The 19,537-nt window shown below is 42.9% G+C and overlaps 1 protein-coding gene across 2 annotated transcripts in view; it reads right to left on the minus strand.

The window, feature by feature from the left end:
- The window catches only part of LOC104529617 (vasoactive intestinal polypeptide receptor), a 73,518-nt gene extending 56,417 nt beyond the window's left edge, over positions 1 to 17,101 (minus strand). For both annotated transcript variants that reach the window (XM_010173965.1, XM_010173966.1), the window contains exon 1: positions 17,010 to 17,101. In XM_010173965.1, the coding sequence (XP_010172267.1) occupies positions 17,010 to 17,076 (67 nt within the window). In that variant the 5' untranslated portion in view covers positions 17,077 to 17,101. The remainder of the gene's footprint in view (positions 1 to 17,009) is intronic.
- Positions 17,102 to 19,537: the final 2,436 nt, after the last annotated feature.

A 19,537-nucleotide genomic window follows, 5' to 3' on the forward strand; every position in this document is an offset into this window, starting at 1 on the left:
CTCTATATAAATAAAAGAGAGTCTTTTCCTCTTCAATTATTTTAACTGTGACTTCCAGACACTCAGTTTTCTCCTGCTGTTGCCTGGTAGATTGTGAAGTGCTCTCTGGAGACAAATATCTTCTGGACATCTGAAAGGAGAAATCCTTCAGGACCCTAACCAAGCTGCCTTTTAACTTTCATTGAGATAAACAGATCAAACTGCTCATCATTGCACTGTAAGCCATGCAATTAGTGTAATTACTAGCAGACACCTCTCTCCCTCTTGAAGCAGGCTCCTGAAGTCTTGTTCAAGGAATGGGCTGGAGGCTGTGGCCAACACGCTGGAGATCAGATCTTTATGTCCAGCAGCTCAGCCTCCTTCTTTGCAAGTCAAATACCCCAAGTGCAAGCCAAGGGCTGCATCAGCTTCAGCTGGGCTTTGGAGAGCCTTCCTCTAAGAGGTTCTGACTCAGAAGGAGTGACTAAAGACCACTGACACAGTCCTGGCTGCAGTGGGTTAGGAAACCCCACCACAGTTGCAAAGGGTGGTAACCTTTTCCATTGTCTACGTTAAATGTGAATCAAAGTTCAGGCCTTCATTTCCTCCCCTTTTAAAAGGTTAATAAACAGAAAACAAGTCAGTTATCACGAGGGACAGGTATACAGTAGTTTGCAGAACTGTCAGACTAGAGCACAAAAACCATTTATTTGAGTCATATCTACACTTACAGCAAATATATGGTCAAAGCTTATCTAGCAAGCAGCAGAGAATAACTTTCCTTCATGAATAAACATGACTTCCAGAGCTCTGGCAGGGCTCTGAGCTGTGACTAGGTTTGGCTGAGGAAAGAAAGGAATGGCTGTAGGCTGGTGCCAAGCACTCTCTTAAAAAAACCCTTTCAGAACCTCTCCCATTTGCACCAAACTCTCCTTAATGAATGTGGTCACCCCTGGTCTCTTCTAAAGGACATTCACACACAAGACTTTTGCTCTTGGAATCCCTGTTCAGATGCAAAATACCCATTTGATCCCTACATGCTTCTCACTACTCACAGGTAGATAACAGCAAGGCAAAAGTGCAACTTGATGAAGCTGAGCCGAGATATCACTGGGTACCATCATAGGCTGGTGTGCATGCAATGAAAACATATTTTCACTCCAATTTGATATCACCAGGTAGTTTCCAACCTTTCTGGAGTTAGGACAGTAAACAGCTATTGGGTGACATTTATTCTCCCAATGATAAGCTCATGCAAAAGTGCAGCCTAGGTGCTCACACGTGGCTTGCCCAGTTTGGTCTCATTACAAGCAATTATCATTGCATTAGTCTTCTTGTCCCCGTTGAGCACTAAGCTTTTGCCTGACTGAAAAAAACAGACCCCAAAAGATGATCCCTGCAACAATCTACTAACTCGGTTCTAGATAGGCAGCTTGAATTCAGTCACAGTACAGGCTAAGAAAACCCATCATGACCCTTGGGTTACTACTATTGCTCCAGACTCCAGTCACAGAATCATAGATCGTTTGGTTGGAAAAGACCTTTGAGATCAAGTCCAACTGTACCTGTCCACTACTAAACCAGATCTCTGAGCACCTCATCTACCCATCTTCTAAATACCTCCAGGGATGGGGACTCAACCACTTCCTTGGGCAGCCCCTTCCAATGCCTGAGAACCCTTTCAGTGAAGAAATTTTGCCAGATAGATAGCCAATCTGAACTTCCCCTCATGCAACTTGAGGTCATTTCCTCTTGTCATGTCACTTGTTCCTTGGTTGAACAGATGCACCCCCACCTCTCTCCACCCTCCTTTCAGGGAGTTGAAGAGTGAGAAGGTCTCCCCTCAGCCACCTTTTCTCCAGGCTAAACAACCCCATTTACCTCAGCCGTGAACTCATAAGATGAGGAGAGACTTCTTGAACCAGGGATAATCTTCTATTTAAATCTTAAAAGTTGTATGTAATAATTAAAATTACCTTAGATAGATTCTTTTTCTTCCATAAATCTTTTAAATTCAATGCAATTTGATTTTGCTTCTGAATCCATGGAAAATTTTAAAATTTACAACCTCCTGGTCCAAGGAGTTGCACAGTTTAAATGTCCACTGAAATAAAAAATACATCCTTTTCCAAATTCACTTTGAACCTCTCATTGCTGGTTTCATTAGGAATTGCCTAGTTCTTTTACAAAGACAGAAACCACACCTAACCACAATATCCCTTTCCCTGGGGAAATAAACCTAAAAAATCCTCTTTCACATCCCTCCTTGGGCATCAAGGAGGTGGTTGAGTCACTATCCCTGGAGGTGTTTAAAAGACAGCTAGATGAGGTGCTTGAAGATATGGTTTAATAGTGGACAGGTATGATTGGACTCGATGATCTTAGAGGTCTTTTCCAACCAGGCGATTCTATCTCTTTTTTAAGATGAAGTGTCCTAGCCTCTTTAGTTGCTTCTAGTATGGAAGCAGTTCCTCACCACTTCTCCTTTGTATCTTCCCTGTTTTTAATTCTACCCCATCCTGCCCTGCCCTGGATTTGCAGAATAGGGTTTTACTTTATTTTTCTGTGGCAGATTGGGTTTGACTGGAGCTAGACTGACTCCAAATGTATCCTCCCACCCTTCCCTGTGGAAGCCAACCCTTTCCCTCCCATATTCATTGCTGGGCCCTCCTCCTCACCAGCCCCACTCCTCACCAGCCCCACTCATACATTCAAGCATCCTGTGGGCATCTCTCCTCCCTCAGCTCCATCTCAGCACCTTTATATTATTCTCAATGCTGTCAGTCAGTTCGGAAGCAAACCCATCTCCTCAGAGCTCACCTTTTTAACTTTCCATGGCTTTGCATTTAATTTGGATATTTTTTGCCTGTCAGGCTGCCTGCTATCACTCCAGCACTATAGGCAGGATGTGACACACAAACCACTTAGCTGAAGGAAAACCACAATCCTGCCAGGGCATGCAAAACCCTGACACGGTAGCATTTCCTTCCCACCACTGATGTGCTCTTCGTGGTGCACTGATGCTGCTTTATTCATCCCTCAGTGAGGGATTTGCAGTCTCAATTCAGTAGACAACGGACTTGGGCAATTACAGAAAGCAAAAAGGATCCCCAGACTGAGGGTAAGTGCAAGAGTTTATCTTGGATTTCACCTCAATATCTGTGGCAAGACAGAGATATTGATTTCATTTTTCCCACTCTGTGTCCAAGTTGGACAGTAACACCACCACTGTTACTTGCTATAAAAACTGGTTTGCACTTCTACAGTGGCTTCCAGTAGAAGCTGTCCAAGCACTCAACAGGAAATGTGAAAAGACATCTTTCTTCCTAAACGTTTGCAGAAGTTTGACGCAAAGACATATGAAGGAAACCTCACCTTATGCCCCCGAGACTGAGTCATTCTAAACAGCGTGAAAGAAATCACCAGAGACTATTTCTGGAGGATTAATTTTAAGCACGAAAATCCTATGAGTTTTTCCATCATCAACATCTACTAGGAAACAAGTTAAAAAAAAAAAAAGTTTCTAATCTTTCAGCCTTTCCTTAACCAACAAACTAAATAAACACTTGACTTTTTCATCCCTCCAGAACACTCCTTTTATAAATCAAATTTGTGAGCTAAGCCCTTCTGCCTAATTCCAGAACATGTAAACTGAAACAAAAGATCCAAGATTTAAGACAAAGATTTACAAAATGGATTGCCAAAAACAACTTATCTCCTCAACAGCATTTAAACAAGGGATAGATCTCTAGGGCTTTGACATGGAGTGTGCTTAAAGGATTATTTTGAGGCTTCCTCATTCCTTGCTCAAATCCCCTGCTCTTCCAGAGTTGTAGAGAACTGGATTTATAGAGAACCAGAATTTGATTTTAGGTACCTACTCTTCCCATATGGCTTTTCCCATGTTGGCACCTCCAGACAGCAATTCATAGTGAAGATGACCAAGCTCAACTTCTAGCAACGCTTTTTTGACTGTTGAGGAAGCAAGAGTGACTACTCTGGTAATGTAAGATCTAAAATGGGACTCACCCAAGCTGTAGCTCCTCCATACCTCATTGTCTTGCCTACCAGAAGGAGTCAGGGACGTTGCAAGGAGGAAAGCATTAGCGATTTAGTGGGTCTTCCTAATAAAACAGGTCAAGCAGGGACAGGACATGGTGCAGCAGCTCTCACTGATGGTTCAAGTGCTGTGAGCATCGGGAGACTTTTTCTCAACTTTCCAACATTTAGTCCAACCTGCATGAATTCCTTGACTTGCTTATTCCTTGACTTGCATATGGTAACTTGAATGGCAGCATCAAGATGATAGCTCAGGAGATGTGAGAGTGGCACTCTAATAAAGAGCAAACCCTCCCACTGACCAACTTGACTTGCTCATTGAAGGCAAACAGGCAAGTGACAGCCAGCCCCCTTTGGCAATGTGTTCACAGTTTACCAATCCTGAATAAGATGTGGAGAGGTCTCTCCTATAGCAATTGTGGTGCGATTAAGAGGAAATTTACCCTGTTGCTACTTTAAAGGATCATCCTATAACTTCAAGACCAAATGATGGGCTTTGTAATGGAGGAGATTTTCAGCCAATGCAGTTACTCTTCTTCACAGTAAATACTGGAATAAGATATGACATCCCATTGAAAAATGGAAGGGTAAAATGGAAGTTCCCTCTACAAACTGCAAGCCAGAGGCTGCCTGTCCAACTACTAGATAGGTACTGCAGTCCTTACAAAAAGCTGGAGAGAAGTTCACCACATATAACCTTCATGATCTGGCTCTTGCTTATTAAATGTGCTGGAGTTTGTGCTGGAAATATGCTTCTCACTCATAAATGTAGAGGGGTACCTACAGAAGCAGGAAAGGTTGTGTGGAAGCCCTGTAGCTTAGCTCTATAGGAAGGGACAAAAGAGACCAGAAAGCTTTGGTTTCACATGGAGGCATATTTAACAGCTAGAAGACAAGAAAAAAGAAAAGCTAAATTGTGAGACACTGGTAATTTAAAAGCTTTTCATAATAGAAATCCTACTTTGGCCGGGTGGATGTAAAGCATGGTACCTCTGACCTCAGCTTCTCATGTTCTCCACAATTTCACTTTCCTATGTTAAAAGGTCTGGATATCAAGAAATAAAGGCACCTACATTACAGAAAATCTAGTGCAGAGTTAAATCAGTAGAAAAAACTCCATCAGCTGCAGCAGGTTTTGGATCTCAGCCATACAGTGTAATGGGAGTTTGACATAACTTATGGCATATACAAAGCTTCCTAATGTACTTATCCTACATAAAAAGGGTGGGTATCATCGTAAAAGTCAGCAGGGAAAGAAAAATAAAAAAGATGAGGAAGGAGAGATTTCTTAAACAGAAATCTGATGGTATTTGAGAAGTACAAATACAAGCCATTGTCAGAAACAAAAGCTCTGCATAGATGGATTTCATCTGAGCAATTATCCAGAGCTTCGAAAATGCTTTGAATTTGCTTTCCATCGGTCTAGAGAAATGTCATTTTCTCCTCATTTTTATAACCTTTGCACAACTAAGGCTGTGTGCATTTATATATTATGCTAAAAAAAAAAAACAACAAAAACCAAAAAACTCTGATGGCATTTAAAAATATTACATATTGTCCAAACTAAAATACTTTCTTCAGTACAAGACTTATGTCCACTAAATGGCTGCTAATCCCACCAAGCCACAAGACAGCTGTTCCCAAATCAAATAAATATTGTTTGTTAGACTGCTTACAGCCAGGACATGTCAGCAATGAACAAAACAAAAGCAAAACCTCCACCCTTATAGTGTATGAAGGCAGAAAACAGATGGAACAGCGTATCTCGTGATTGTGTCTGTAGAAAGTTGAGGTCAAGGCAAAAATCAGCTCTTAGGTCTACAGAGAAGAATGATGAGGTGATATGTAGTTCTGTGTCTCAATTTCATCCTGTTGCTTGTAGGTGTCTGGACCTCTGGTGATAGGGTAGACTCAGACAGTGACAAGCAACTGAGGAGGTATCGCTATTCAACTGGTTTAGCAGTCCTCAGTGGAGAGGTGCACCCTCCTTGAGCAATGGATTACCAAGCAAGGATGGACAGTCAGATAACAGCTTTGTAGGGAAAACATCTTTGGGTACTATTTCCTCAGACAGAGACTCATGGCCTGGAAGAATGGCCATCAGCTTTGGAGTGCATCAAAGCAGTCAACACAAAAGTCTGGGGGCTGCTCACATCTAAGGATTGAACCTGGGTTTACCACCATGGCAACACATGCTTTTTTCAGATGCCAACTTCCCTAGTGTGGTCAAGGGAAGGTTATCCTTTGAAAACTACAGGGCAGATGTCTTTCTTTGGAATTTCCAGAGAGCAGGCTCCACTCTGTAAGAGCTGCATCATGAAATGATGGTGGTTGGGAAGAGTCCCAGAGCAGATAGGGAAAGTGTTAAAGAAGGAAGACCATTTGGAGGTACCACACAGTGGCCTGTCCCAACTGAATATCATGTCCACTGTCCAATAACTGGAAGAAAAATTTCTGTTAAAAAAAAGGCACCTTGACTATGGTACTGATCCTTTAAGAGAGATAAATGAGAGTCTGGGGTTTGAGGTCTCGATGTTCACATGTCTGAATTTTCTGCTGTTGTAGGAGAGGCCACATTGTCCAGGAATAGGGAAGACTGATGTCATATCTTCTGATGCTGTTGGTCGCTGCAAGACTGAAACCAAGAGACCCTTTGTATCACCTACACCAGAGTAATAAAGTACAGTAAATGAAAAACTAAGGAAAGTCAACATGGAAAGAAATCCTGCAGGTCCTTTTGCCTTTAAAGAGATCATTAAGATTAAATGTAGGTATTTATTTTAGACTGAACTAAATTATTCTCCAGGATTCATTGAATATGTTGACTGAATCCTCAGGACCTGACTTAGCTGACCAGCAGTAGTCATTTAATGCCATTCCTGATGGCCCAGGATATATGAGGTTTTTGGAGGGTCTGTTGGATATGGTACAAGACTTATGAGAGCCCTACACAATTCTGAAATGACAACTAGAAGTCACATAAATTATCCAAGAGTGTCTGTTAACTTTGATGTATGGTTAAGGGCTCACAAGAGTCAACCATTACTCAAGACTCTATTTTCCTTGACTTTTTGACTGCTTTGAACCATGAAGACAAGATTGCCTGTGTCGCTTGCAAACAAGGCCTCTTCTCAGACCTTCTCAGCCTGCAGACAGGTCTCTCCTCTGGCTGCACCACTGCTACCTTACGTTATTAACTGGTGTCCCCCTCAGATGTCTGCCAAGATGTATATTTCCCCCAGAAGTTACCACTCTTCAAATCTGCCAGTTCAGTGGCTCATCTCAATGCTCCCTCTGCTAATGAGATTAAAACAGTCGCTTTTTGCTAACAAAACCATCCCTCTTCATGTATATGAAGGTGTAAGGAGCACCCACACGAGCACTTGGCAGGTCTCAGGGATGTACCACGACCCTGACACAGCTGGAAAACACAGCAGCTCTCCAGCATGGGATGAGGGGTCCATCCATCCCCTTCTTCACCCCTCTGTGTGCATGACCTTGAGCACTTGTGTTACCATCAGCCATATAGTGCCTGCTCTAGCGATGGAGAACCTGGAGAGCTACTGGTAACTGGACTGTCATACAAATCTGACCAACACATCATCTATCCCAGGAGGTATTATGTAACTGGAAGGTGAGAATTCAACTGAACTTTTGTAAGCAAGGAACTATTAATTATTTCTTATCTTACTGCACTATAAACAGATGGTGATGAATAAACAGACTCCTCATTTAAACTTCATTAACGTTTTTCCAGCTTGACTTTTAATTTCCATATGTTCACTGCTCCTTCTCCCATCAAACACGCCTTGACTTCTTCAAGGGAGACTGACAAAGAAATCCAAGCTCAAAATTTGGTTTTTCAAGACAGCCTCTGCTCTAGGCCTGTGGAACAGCAAGAGCAGTTTACAGAGAATAAACAACATGGGCCATTTCCCACCTGGATTTGTTTGCATGTGACAATGATGGTGATGAGCTTGCAGGACTCAGCTCCACTGCCCACAAGTTAAGCAGATATGAACAGGCATTGGGAGAGGGATTGGCATGTTTGGTTTGTTGGTTTGGTTTTTTTTCATGCTTTCCAGTTTTCTGACTTTTTGATCAGGTTTCAAATCCTGCTTGCAAGACAGACAGGTCTACGTTGCAAATATAAACTCCAGTGCTAAAGTACTTTTAATTACCAGAAGCAGCTCGACTGTAGCTGCTCCTTGGTGGCTACTGGCAGTTTTCACTGACACTGAGAAAATAATCTCAGCTACCTCCATGCTACTGAACTGTGGAGAACAAACAGACTAAACACTGGTTTGACTCTGTGAGATGCTGACAGCTTCCAGCTGTGAAGTTCTGAGCTCATTTCACTTACACTTAACTTCCGCAGGAATTTAGGATCCAAATCAAGCCAAAGGTCTTCGCTTTTGGAGAAAAAAAAAAAAGTCCTGAAAAACCATCAAGTGATGGAAGTTCAACAAAGGGAAATACAGAGTGCTACACTTGGGAAGCAATCATGCACCCTTATAAGTTGGAGAGTAGCTTTGCAGAGAAGGACCTGGAGGTCCTGGTGGACACCAAGTTGAACATGAAGGCCAGCAATGTGGCCTTGCCACATAAAAGGTGAATGGTATCTTGGGCTGAATCAGGAGGAGTGTTGCCAATAGGTCAAGGGAGGTGATCCTTCCCCTCTGCTGAGTGCTGGTGAGACTCATCTGGGGTTGTGGGTCCAGGTCTGGGATCCCCAGTGCACGAGAGACATGGACACACTGGAGAGAGCCCAGCAAAGGGCTGCAAAGAAGATTAAGTGACTGGAGCATCTCGCATATGAGGAAAGGCTGAGAGAGCTGGGACTGTCTGGCCTAGAGAAGAGAAGGCTCAGGAAGGGAACTTCTCAATATGTGTAAATATCTGACGGTGTTCAGGGGAAAGCAAAGAAAACTGAGAGGCAATGGGCACAAACTGAAAACCAGGAAATTCCATTTAAACAAAAGACTTTTTTCCCCCTGTTAACAGACTTACAAACACTGGAACAAATTGTCTAGAGAGACTGTGGAGTCTCTACCCCTTGAGATATTTAAAACCCAACTGGATATGGCCCTGAGCAATCTGATTTGGTTGACCATGCTTTAATCAGGGGTTTGGACTAGATGACATCAGGAGGTCCCTGCCAATCTCAGTGATTTTGTGATACTAAGCCAAGGAACTATGTTAATGCAGAAAACTGCATCCCATCTGCTCAGATCATCAGGCTCTGTGGTTTAAAGTCTCCTCTCTGTTCTTGAATATTTTCCCTCATACTCAAACTTCCATGCTATTAAAATAAACTCCAAAACTGGGCCAGGATTCCTGTGCCCAATTGCTGCCTGATATTCCCACCACTCTCCATGAATGCTGTTTATCACACGATGCCATGTTTCCTGCACAGTGCTAGGGTCTCCAGAGCTGCTCATCCCACCCAAACATGAGTCACTGCCATCCCTAAATTACTCTCCTGCTTCTGAAAGAATGTCCAATTGCAGAGTGAATTGATTAGCAATAATGGAGTAAACAGATAATGAGCTGAGACAACTGACCTAGACCTGATTGCTTTTTTTTGGGTTTTTTAACAAAAAAGAGAGGGTTACTTTTTAAAAATTTTATTTGGGTGCTTCAGGTTAAGCTGAATTATTTGTAAACTACAGACATGAAGAGGTTAAATTTTCTTAAAAGTAAAAAACAACAACAAAAAAACCCCTCTGTGCTCTGGGATCATTACACATAAAAAAAAGCAAGTGGAAGTCAGCAAGAAGCAAGGCAGTGGTGAGATCTGCCTTGCAGCAAGCCTTTAGGAGCTCAGTCCTACTTCACATTGAGAGAGATTTGCCACTATCTATGGGCCTGGAAAGCAAAACCCCCTTCAGCCATCCTCTCCTCCTAGCCCTTGGGAGAGCTTCCCTACTGCTGCTCACTGTATTATCAGTTAAGGACTCATTGTATTGCATACAGATGTCCTGGCTGGAGAAGTATCTGGAGTAAAAGCCTGGTTTTCAGTGGGGCTGGGATTGCATCCTTCACTTTTGAAATATATTTGTAAGCATTTTCAAAATAATGCAAAGGACTGATGAACTCTATTTATTATACACTCCAAAACCTACTAAGTGCTTTGGAGAACCTCAGGCTGTTTAATTGCCTTATTTATTTGTTTTACATTGCAGTGGTGGGAGATGCTACCAGAGGAGTAACCCTGTACAACCAGAGAACAAAGAGAAAGAAGACAGCCCAAGCAACGATCCGGCTGCACACAGCCTGATGTCGCAGCAGCTTCTGGCAGCATGCAAACTCCTATCTCCAAAGCAATTCTCAAAAACTTCTCATCACTTAAGAGAGCTCTCACTGAATGCATTCAAACCCAACTGACTTGGCTGAACTAATCCTGCAGATGCCCAGGAAGGACTCCCACAGATACTGGCTGTTTAGAATTTGGGTTGACTTGGGAATGCTTTGAATTATGCAGCTGAACCCTCAAGTCTGACCTCCTACCAGCTGCTTACAGCACATCGATCTTGCAGAAAGCAGTGCTACAGGGTCACTGGTGGTATAACTATTCCCTCACTCCAAGAAGGACATGGAGGTGCTGGAGCGTGTCCAGAGAAGGGCAATGGAGCTGGGGAAGGGTCTGGAGCACAAGTGTGCTGAGTTCCCGGCTGAGGGAAGCGGGATTGTTGAGCCTGGAGAAAAGGAAGCTGAGGGGAGACCTTCTCGCACCTTCTTGTTCTCTACAACTCCATGAAAGGAGGGTGTAGTGAAATGGGTGTTGGTCTCTTCTCCCAGGCAACCAGAGATAGGACAAGAGGACATGGCCTCAAGTTGTGCCAAGGGAGGTTCGGGTTGTATATTAGGAAAAAATGCTCTGAAAGAGTGGTCAGACCTTGGAACAGGCTGCCCAGTAAAGTGGTGGAGTCACCATCCCTGAAGGTGCTTCAGAAACGTGTAGATGTAGCACTTGGAGACATGGTTTAGTGGGCATGGTGGTGATGACTTGATGGTTGGACTGGATAATCTTAGAGGTCTTTTCCAACCTTAATGACTCTGTGATTCTGTGAAGATGCTGCAGAGCTAAATGTCCCAGCTGTTCTGGACACAGGACCACTGTCAGGACTTCACCTCCTGCCTCTGCATACCCATTGCAGCACTGCATTGCTTGGCACTGGTATACAGGGCAATGTGGCTTTAAACAGAACTTCAGCATTCTCAAGGAACTCCCTAAGCAGCTGCTGGGAAAACATCATCCACAAAAATCTGAACCTGCAGACTGATGTATGATATTACGTACAGATTTATTTGGCAGAAGAGAGGTGGAGACAAAGAAGAGGTTATCTAACCTGGATGATATGAATTTTCTCTTTTAGGGTATTATTTCTCCTAAGATATATAGTAGCTTCCTCTGAATTTAAATTGTGGGTGCTGCCAAAATACTGCATTTCCTATTCCTCTTTCTACCCGCAGTACTTTTATAAGTCCCATTTGTAAAACAGCTGGATACTTTTCAATTTATTTGTCCTTATCTTACCCCTGCTAGATACGAAAATATTAATATTTCTATTTTAAAGGAGGAAAACTAAGGCAAAGAGACCCAGGAGTCACCTTATCTGCAGTAACAATGCTGCTGTAGTTGCAATAATCTATGGATATCAAATAAGACAAAGTTGGCAGGGAGAGCAACTGTGAGACTAACATGAAGTGGGATTAAAACATGCTTAGAGAGAGAAATTAAGGCACCCACAGCTAACGATTCACAACTGCATGACATCATTACCAGCAGACGTGATCTGTGTCATTCACAGTATTTTATCTGCTGCATCCCAGCCAAGCCTACCATGAGAATGGCCCATTTCTGGCAAGGAAAGACAGACACCTCACACATAACAAAACTACACATTTCACTAGTTCAACACCCAGGTACGTCTCTGTGTGATGCAGTCCAGCAACGCTTTCTCCAAAGCTGTGGGATAAAGTGAAGAACAATCAAAACTCCTTTTCCAACATGTCAAAACCCAGCAAAAAAGTCGTCTATATCACTTCATAGAAATGCTGCAGGCAACCTCAGCGAGGTGAGTCTTAGGTCCTTTAGGAACACAGTCTGCACTGAGATTGAGAAGAGGCATTTTCTGCGTTGTCTCCTGCACTGAGCAGGGAAGGATCCTGCCACTTGCACAGTAATAGGTTTTTCAAAAGATTTTTTATTTTTTTTTTTAATGCCTCAAATTATATTGTGAGCACTCTTTGGGGGCCAAAGGGCTGAAAAGATCAGCTAACAAATACCCAAGTGAAAGTTCAGCTGGCTGAAAAGCAATTCTATATGTGAACAAGCAGATTCATCACTCCTAATGATGGAATTGGGACTTCACTTCATTTGGCCAAATCCCCTCCAAGCCAGTAAACACCAGGACAGGCATCATCTGCAAAGTGTGGTTACTTCAAACACAGCTGAGCTGCTCACTAAGAATCCCCTCATGGTAAATGAAGATATCTTCAACAGGAAAGACAATCTGAACATGATTCGTCACATCCTAAAAGAGATGCCTATGCTTGGCCAGAACACACTAGAGCTACCCAAAATCAAGTGAAAGAAATCCTTCACCAAAAGTCATTCCCATGCAATGACTATCTGCCCATGTGAAACAAACCAGTCTCAGTCTACTCAGTCTTGATTTTAATGGTGAAGAATCCACTTCTGCATTGAAACACAATTTTCACTTTATTTCTTTCCCAGTTACTTTAACATGGGAGGTAAAAGGATAACAAGACAGAGGACTGCAAGGGCAGCCCTGCTCATGAAACCCAATCCTGTGCTACAACACACAACTGCATCCTACACATCCTTTCATAAACTGGGCAAGCTCTGCCATGAAGTCATTAAAACACTCCTTCCTGCAGACCTCCTTAAAGACTCTTCACTATCCTCTGATGGTTACAAATTTCCTTTAAAGTCCAGACTTTGATCTCAGCAGTTTTCTTCTCCTGTGTACACATTGCCAGCTTAAACTGGGCTTTCCTGCTGTTTTCATAGAATCACAGAATGGTTTGGGTTGGAAGGGACCTTAACGATCATCCAGTTCCACCGCCCCTGCCATCAGCAGGGACACCTTCCACTAGACCACGTTGCTCAAAGCCTCATCCAGCCTGGCCTTCAACACTTCCAGGGAGGAGCAGCCACAGCTTCTCTGGCCAACCTGAGACACTGTCTCACCACCCTCACACCAAAGAATTTCTTCCTCACATCTCATCTCAGTCTCCCCTCTTCCAGTTTCAAGCCATCACCCCCTGTTCTGTCACTCCCTGCCCTTGGCCAAAGTCCCTCCCCAGCCTTCCTGGAGCCCCTTCAGGTACTGGGAGGCCACTAGAAGGTCTCCCTGGAGTCTTCTCCTCTCCAGGCTGAACAGCCCCAACTCTCTCAGCCTGTCCTCACAGCAGAGCTGCTCCAGCCCTCGGATCATCCTGGTGGCCTCCTCTGGACTTGCTCCAGTAGGTCCATGTCCTTCTTGTGTTGTAGACCCCATAACTGGACACAGTACTCCAGGTAAGGTCTCAAAAGAGCAGAGTAGAGGGGCAGAATCCCTTCCCTTGGCCTATGGAAAAATCTACCTGCTTATCCTAAGCCAGTGACCAATCTCAGCACTACCATCAGGTGTTCTTAATAAGTGACTAATCTATCTGACACATCAAATTACAGCTGTGATTAAGCCCCTCTGATCAATACAATTCATAATGGCTTCTAAACAAAGCTTTATTTCCAGGCTGTACCGAAACGGTGTGTTTTCTTATTTCCACTCATTTAATTAGAAAGGATAACAAATAGGCTGTTAAACCTCAAGTGATTTTCTTTTTTTGCTGAAAGGATGTGGAATGAGCAGAAGGCAATACACCTACATGGCCATAAATCAAGGTATTACATTATGGATGGCAGGGAATCTCAACTGCTTTCCATTCTCCTTCTCTGAGGGACTGAACTGTGGTAAAATTACACATTTCCTGAAAGTTTTACTGCATTTTTTTCTTTCCAGCAACACTCAAACTAAACAGTCATCACCTTCATATGATCTCATATCATCACCTTCATAAGATTTCTCCCCAACAAACTTCCCCCTCAATCCTAATGGTCAAAGTTTAAAGTTTTATTTTGCAACTATGCTCAGCTACATTTATCGAGTCATGGAGGTCTACTCCAGAAAAACAGCTTTTTCTACCTCCATGTGCTCAGACATGGGGGACTCCACTCCAAGGAAAAAACACATGCCACTCAGACACTTGGAAATCACCCATCCACACCACTTTCAAACCAGAATTCTCCATAAGATGATTCACCCATAGTCACCCATTTGAGAACCAACACTTCAGAGATGCTGGTTTCTTCCGTGTCTAGCTAAGAGTCAGGCATTAAGCTCTTCAATACCTGCTGATGTTTTGAGGAAAATAGATGCCAACTGCTTTCCACACAGTTATCACTGTAAAATTTGGTTGGACACACGCTGTGTCCCCTACATGGGTTTGTTCCACACTGATGCCATCGATGACCATTTCTACCCAGGATGTGCAGACATACACAAATGACATCTGACACTAACTCAGGAGTAGCAGGTACTGTCTTCATGGACAAAAACCACTTTATAGTGCTCAAAACTGCAATTTCTGTATCAATCCCATTTAATGACTATGGGTAGTGACTGGTGGAAATGCAGAATGATCCCAGTGCAATATTTCAGCATTCCATTATGTAAAAAAAATCTCCAAAGGATTTTTATGTACTTGCTAGTGCTTGGGCATGAAGGACTTGCAACATGACTGCTGAGCGTGTTTTTACATCACAGAATTGGGAAAAATATTTTCAGTGGTTTAATTCAGCGGAAAGAAGGGAAAAAAAGAAAAAAAAAAAAGCTGGTTTGGATTAAACTTTCCAATTAAAAAAAAAACATTTTGAAAAAAACCCAGAAAATAATGTTTACACTTCAAGTATTTATTCTTCTATTTTGAATGTGCTGCATGCATTTAATTGAATTTCTTTAAATGTCCATGAAAATGAAAGGAAGCATAGTTCAGATGAATGCTTTTAACTACCCCAACTTTTCCCTTTACTGGATTCCTGGAGAATTTTTCTTCAAACAGCTTCATTTAACTCTACAGGGACACTTAAAATAGTTGCTGAATCAAAGAAAACCATATCTTAATAGATAAAATCAGGGGCCAAAAGGCATCCTTGCATTCAGTAAAAGCTCCACCAGGGATCAGCTTGTCCCCAGGATGCTATTCTATCACGAAGCAGCATTGTACAGAGCAATTCTTCAGTCTGTAGCCTAACTGCAAGCAATGCCAAGGGAGAGAGGACAAGAAGACATAGAATCATAGAATGGTTTGGGTTGGAAGGAACCTTAAAGATCATCCAGTTCCAACCCCCCTGCCAGCAGCAGGGACACCTTCCACTAGACCACGTTGCTCAAAGCCTCATCCAGTCTGGCCTTCAACACTTCCAGGGAGAAGCATCCACAGCTTCTCTGGGCAACCTGGGCCAGTGTCTCACCACCCTCACAGTGAAGAACTTCTTCCTAATATCTAATCTAAACCGGCCCTTTTTCAGCTTAAACCCATTTCCCCTTGTTTTGTCATTAACTGCCCTTATGAAAAGTCCTTCCCCAGCCTTCCTGGAGCCCCTTCAGGTACTGGGAGGCCGCTATAAGATCTCCCCAGAGCCTTCTCTTCTCCAGTCTGAACAGCCCCAACTCTCTCAGCCTGTCCTCATAGGAGAGGTGCTCCAGCCCTCCTCTTCCACTCTTTCAGGAGGTGGGATGCCAATAACAAGTGTGATACACATCTTCACACTCCTTCCCCCAGCAATGTGATCCCTTGTTTTTGGAGCCTGACAGCTCAGCCACTGCTCTCTACACCTCCTTTACTCACAAAACCAGGACCTGTAACTTGAAAGAGGCAAGAAGGGGAGAGGTCCAACTCAATGGCTCACTCCTGGGGCTTTGACAGCAGTGCTGTGGGATGGGACAGTATCAAAACAAAAAGCTTTTTCTCTCCACCACACTAATCTCTACAATTTAACACTGAGCATGAGTAGTTGTGTCAACGTTTCCCAAGCTCTCTGCAGGCTGGGGAATTGTGTTTGTATAGACACTTTCAGCATCACCCATCCATCTTCTGTCTCACAGGTTGGTCTGCAGCTCCTCTGCTCACAACAACATCCCACAGCCTCTCTCCTGCTCTGAAACCCCACGTGCCTGAAGCGTGGTGTGCCATGTCTTCTCCTCGACGGAGGCACAGCTCCATAGCTGCTGCCTGATGCTGGGACAGAGAAACTTTGGGAGGCTGGAGAGGAAAGGTGGCATCATTGACCTGGCCCTCCACTCCTGATCACTGAATAAGGGAGTGGGTTGAGGGGACCAGAGAGCCTTCCAGAAGGACTGCCCAATGTGTTATGTTCTCCACGTCACATGAACAAGGAGAGGATCTCAGATACCTGGCCCAACTCCATAGATACCTTCCAACCTTGGAGCACACCCTTCCTTCCTCTGCTTTGCCACTAGGATGGGAGCAATTTTGGCATGGGGATGGGAGGGCAGTTCAATAGAAGGAGAAGGTCGCCATGACTTCCTTGAAAGCAAAGCAAGGCCTATGAGAATTTCAGGATTTCAGATCCCAGCGAAAAATTAGTTCAGGCACTTCCAGTTCAGAGAGATGGATGACTGCTTGTGATTGCACATGCTGAGACACCTAAGCTAGGCTTACCCAGCTGGGAGGCAGTGAGAGATCCCCAGAAAGCTATTCAAAATCTTAGTTGATTGAACTGTACTTTGGAAGTACCTTTTTCTCTCCCTCCTAATGCAAGAACTCAACATCAGCTGGAGCAACTGCCCTGCTCCAGCAGCAGAAGGGGTGAGAAATGGTATGGGCAAGGCAGATGTTGGCTTGAAGGCCAGAGAGAGAACAGCATGTCCCCATACCTGAAGTCTGGTTATCCCCAATAAGCTCTGCCAAGCACTGGCTGCGCTCCTCTTCAATCTCCTGCATGATGCTGCACTCCGGACGTGTGCTGGATGCCTACAGAAAAGGCAGAAAAGAAGAGAGTGAGCAAAACCCATCTATCCTCAGAAATACCTTCCTGGGGATTCATGACCATCTGAGCTCTCCTGGACTACTGCACAATGGGGATATACATCCAGCCTGATTTTATGTTTGCTGGAGAGAAGGGAATGCAACCCAGAGTCTGCTGAAAAAACAGCATTTCCTTCCATGCCTTCCTTAAAAAAAACAACCTATTTTTTTTCTGATGATCAGGAACAATTTTGCTTCTTTATGCTCCTGGAACCCTGCCTAACCAACCTAACACCAACAGCTATCTAGGGCAGGGAGATGGCAATTTTAATATTCATGTCCAGAGCGGTGGGATCTGTGCTTACAGGGTTTATTCCCTCTGTTCTCACATGGCTCATGCTAATTCAAAGCAAAACAAAAACCAAATCAAATAAGAACGAAACCTCTGATGCAGATTAGGAGATCAAGGAGCTAAAAAGGAGGAAATTCCCAACAACAAGACTTTTTTTCCCCCAGTGACTTCTCCTCAGTCAGACCTAATTATATCGTGTTTGTAATACAACAGTGGCTATAAATGTTTAGGTAATTAATCATGGACTCCTTATAACATGTAATTCATGAACTACTATTATAAAATGTGTAAATAACAATTTTCACTCCAAAAAAGGGTCCAGGAGTTGGACAATGGGCCACATAACACAGTGACCCCTTGTCACGAACATGTTCTCAACTTGGGGAGAACACCTTGCTTCTTTGCTATGGTAAGCAGAAATTGAGGTCCCATTACACACAGCGCTGCACAAACCCCCCATCATTTTTAAAGAGATTAGAAATGGAATTCAATGGGGAGAAACCTGCTCAGAAACTCAGCTGCAAAGAGACAGCAAGAGGAGAATGATGTGAACAGAGCAGAAGTCTTGCCTTGAGTTTATACCGTCACTCTCAAAACCATGAGTTGTGTGAGATTCAGGGACAGATTTTGAGGACCAGGGATGAGCCTTTGCCTGCACAATGTCATTGATTCAGTGTTCACTCTCACTGGATTTTGGAAGAAGCACAGATTTTCATCAAAAATAAGGAGAGAAAGTAAGAAAAAAGATCTTTTCATGACTCATTTCAAAATGTGAGCGCTATTTCTCTATCCATATATTTGCCAGAGGAGTTTGTAAGAGAGAAGGCCCAGAAATCCTTGAAAGGAACAATTATTTGATGTAAATTGCCCTTTGGATTAAAAATATAAAATAATTTAGCACATTAAATTTATTCTCACCATTTCTTATTAACCCAACGTGCTCTCTTCCCTGTTTCACCTCATGTATTGCTCAGACAGTTATTTCCTTTAGGCTGGGAATGGGCCTTTATTAGTAGTGTATAAACAATTAATGATGTGGTTTTCTAGTCAAATTAAAAATAATAATAAAAAAACTCCAAAAATCAGAAGGGGTGAATTATATCTTGGTACTCAATTGTTCCTTTTTCCCTAAGCAAACCAGGAAATTTTATCTTGGCTCATCTAAAATACCATAGATTCATTTTGTTTTGATTTACAGCACTCCTTGCCTTTTTACTTTAAGATTAAAAAAAAGCATGAGGGGAAGTGTGAGAGATTTGCAGCACACTTGCTGTAAAAATAAAGACTGAAATATTTTCAAAACATTCTGATTTTTTCAAAGGAAAGTTTTAACTCTCTGGACTTAAACTATTGCCAAATTCATCTCACGTCTATAAATAACTCAAGTTTTCACTTTATAAATTAATTCACAGAGCTCTAACTTTGATCAGGGTTCGCAAAGCACTGTGTACTTCTACAACATATCCTAATTTTTTGTGTTTATGCAGTAAATTTCCTACCAAGCCCATTAGAAAGTACTTCACTGCCACATCTTTCCTTCACTAAAAGTCCATGCTTACATTGTTTGATTGCTTATGTACCTCAAAGGCTCAATATTTACTTTGGAGTAAATGTTTTATCAACTTTCAAAAAAAAACCCCAAATAAGACTGATTCATCTTTCTGAAAAGTGGGCTCCTGATAGATTTAGGTAAACTTGATTACAGACCTAATTTTAATTTTAAAAATCTCCTTTTTTTTTTTTTTTTTTCATTCAGTCCAAGAGGAAAGACATCTATGTTAGGCAAACCACTGGAAAAAAGGATGTTCAATACCTAAACCACTAAAAACCAGGTGATCTTAGCTTTTGCAGTGCTAGTGCTGACTTGCTGTGAGCTTTTAAGCAAGGTGGATGGCTCCATTGACTGAAGGAGTATTTAGGTGCCCAATCCCCACTGATTTCAAGCAGAGCTAGACACTGTGGTGGGATTTAGTTTCCCAGAGGTATCTAGCCTCATTTGAGATGACCTAGGGTATCCTTCTTTGCCAATAGCTTTCACTCCAGAGGCCATGGGCTCATGCAAATTGTATGTTGGATCTGCCAACT

This window comes from Antrostomus carolinensis, unplaced genomic scaffold, assembly GCF_000700745.2.
Source record: "Antrostomus carolinensis isolate BGI_N321 unplaced genomic scaffold, ASM70074v2 scaffold9408, whole genome shotgun sequence".
In the NCBI taxonomy this organism is placed as follows: domain Eukaryota; kingdom Metazoa; phylum Chordata; class Aves; order Caprimulgiformes; family Caprimulgidae; genus Antrostomus; species Antrostomus carolinensis.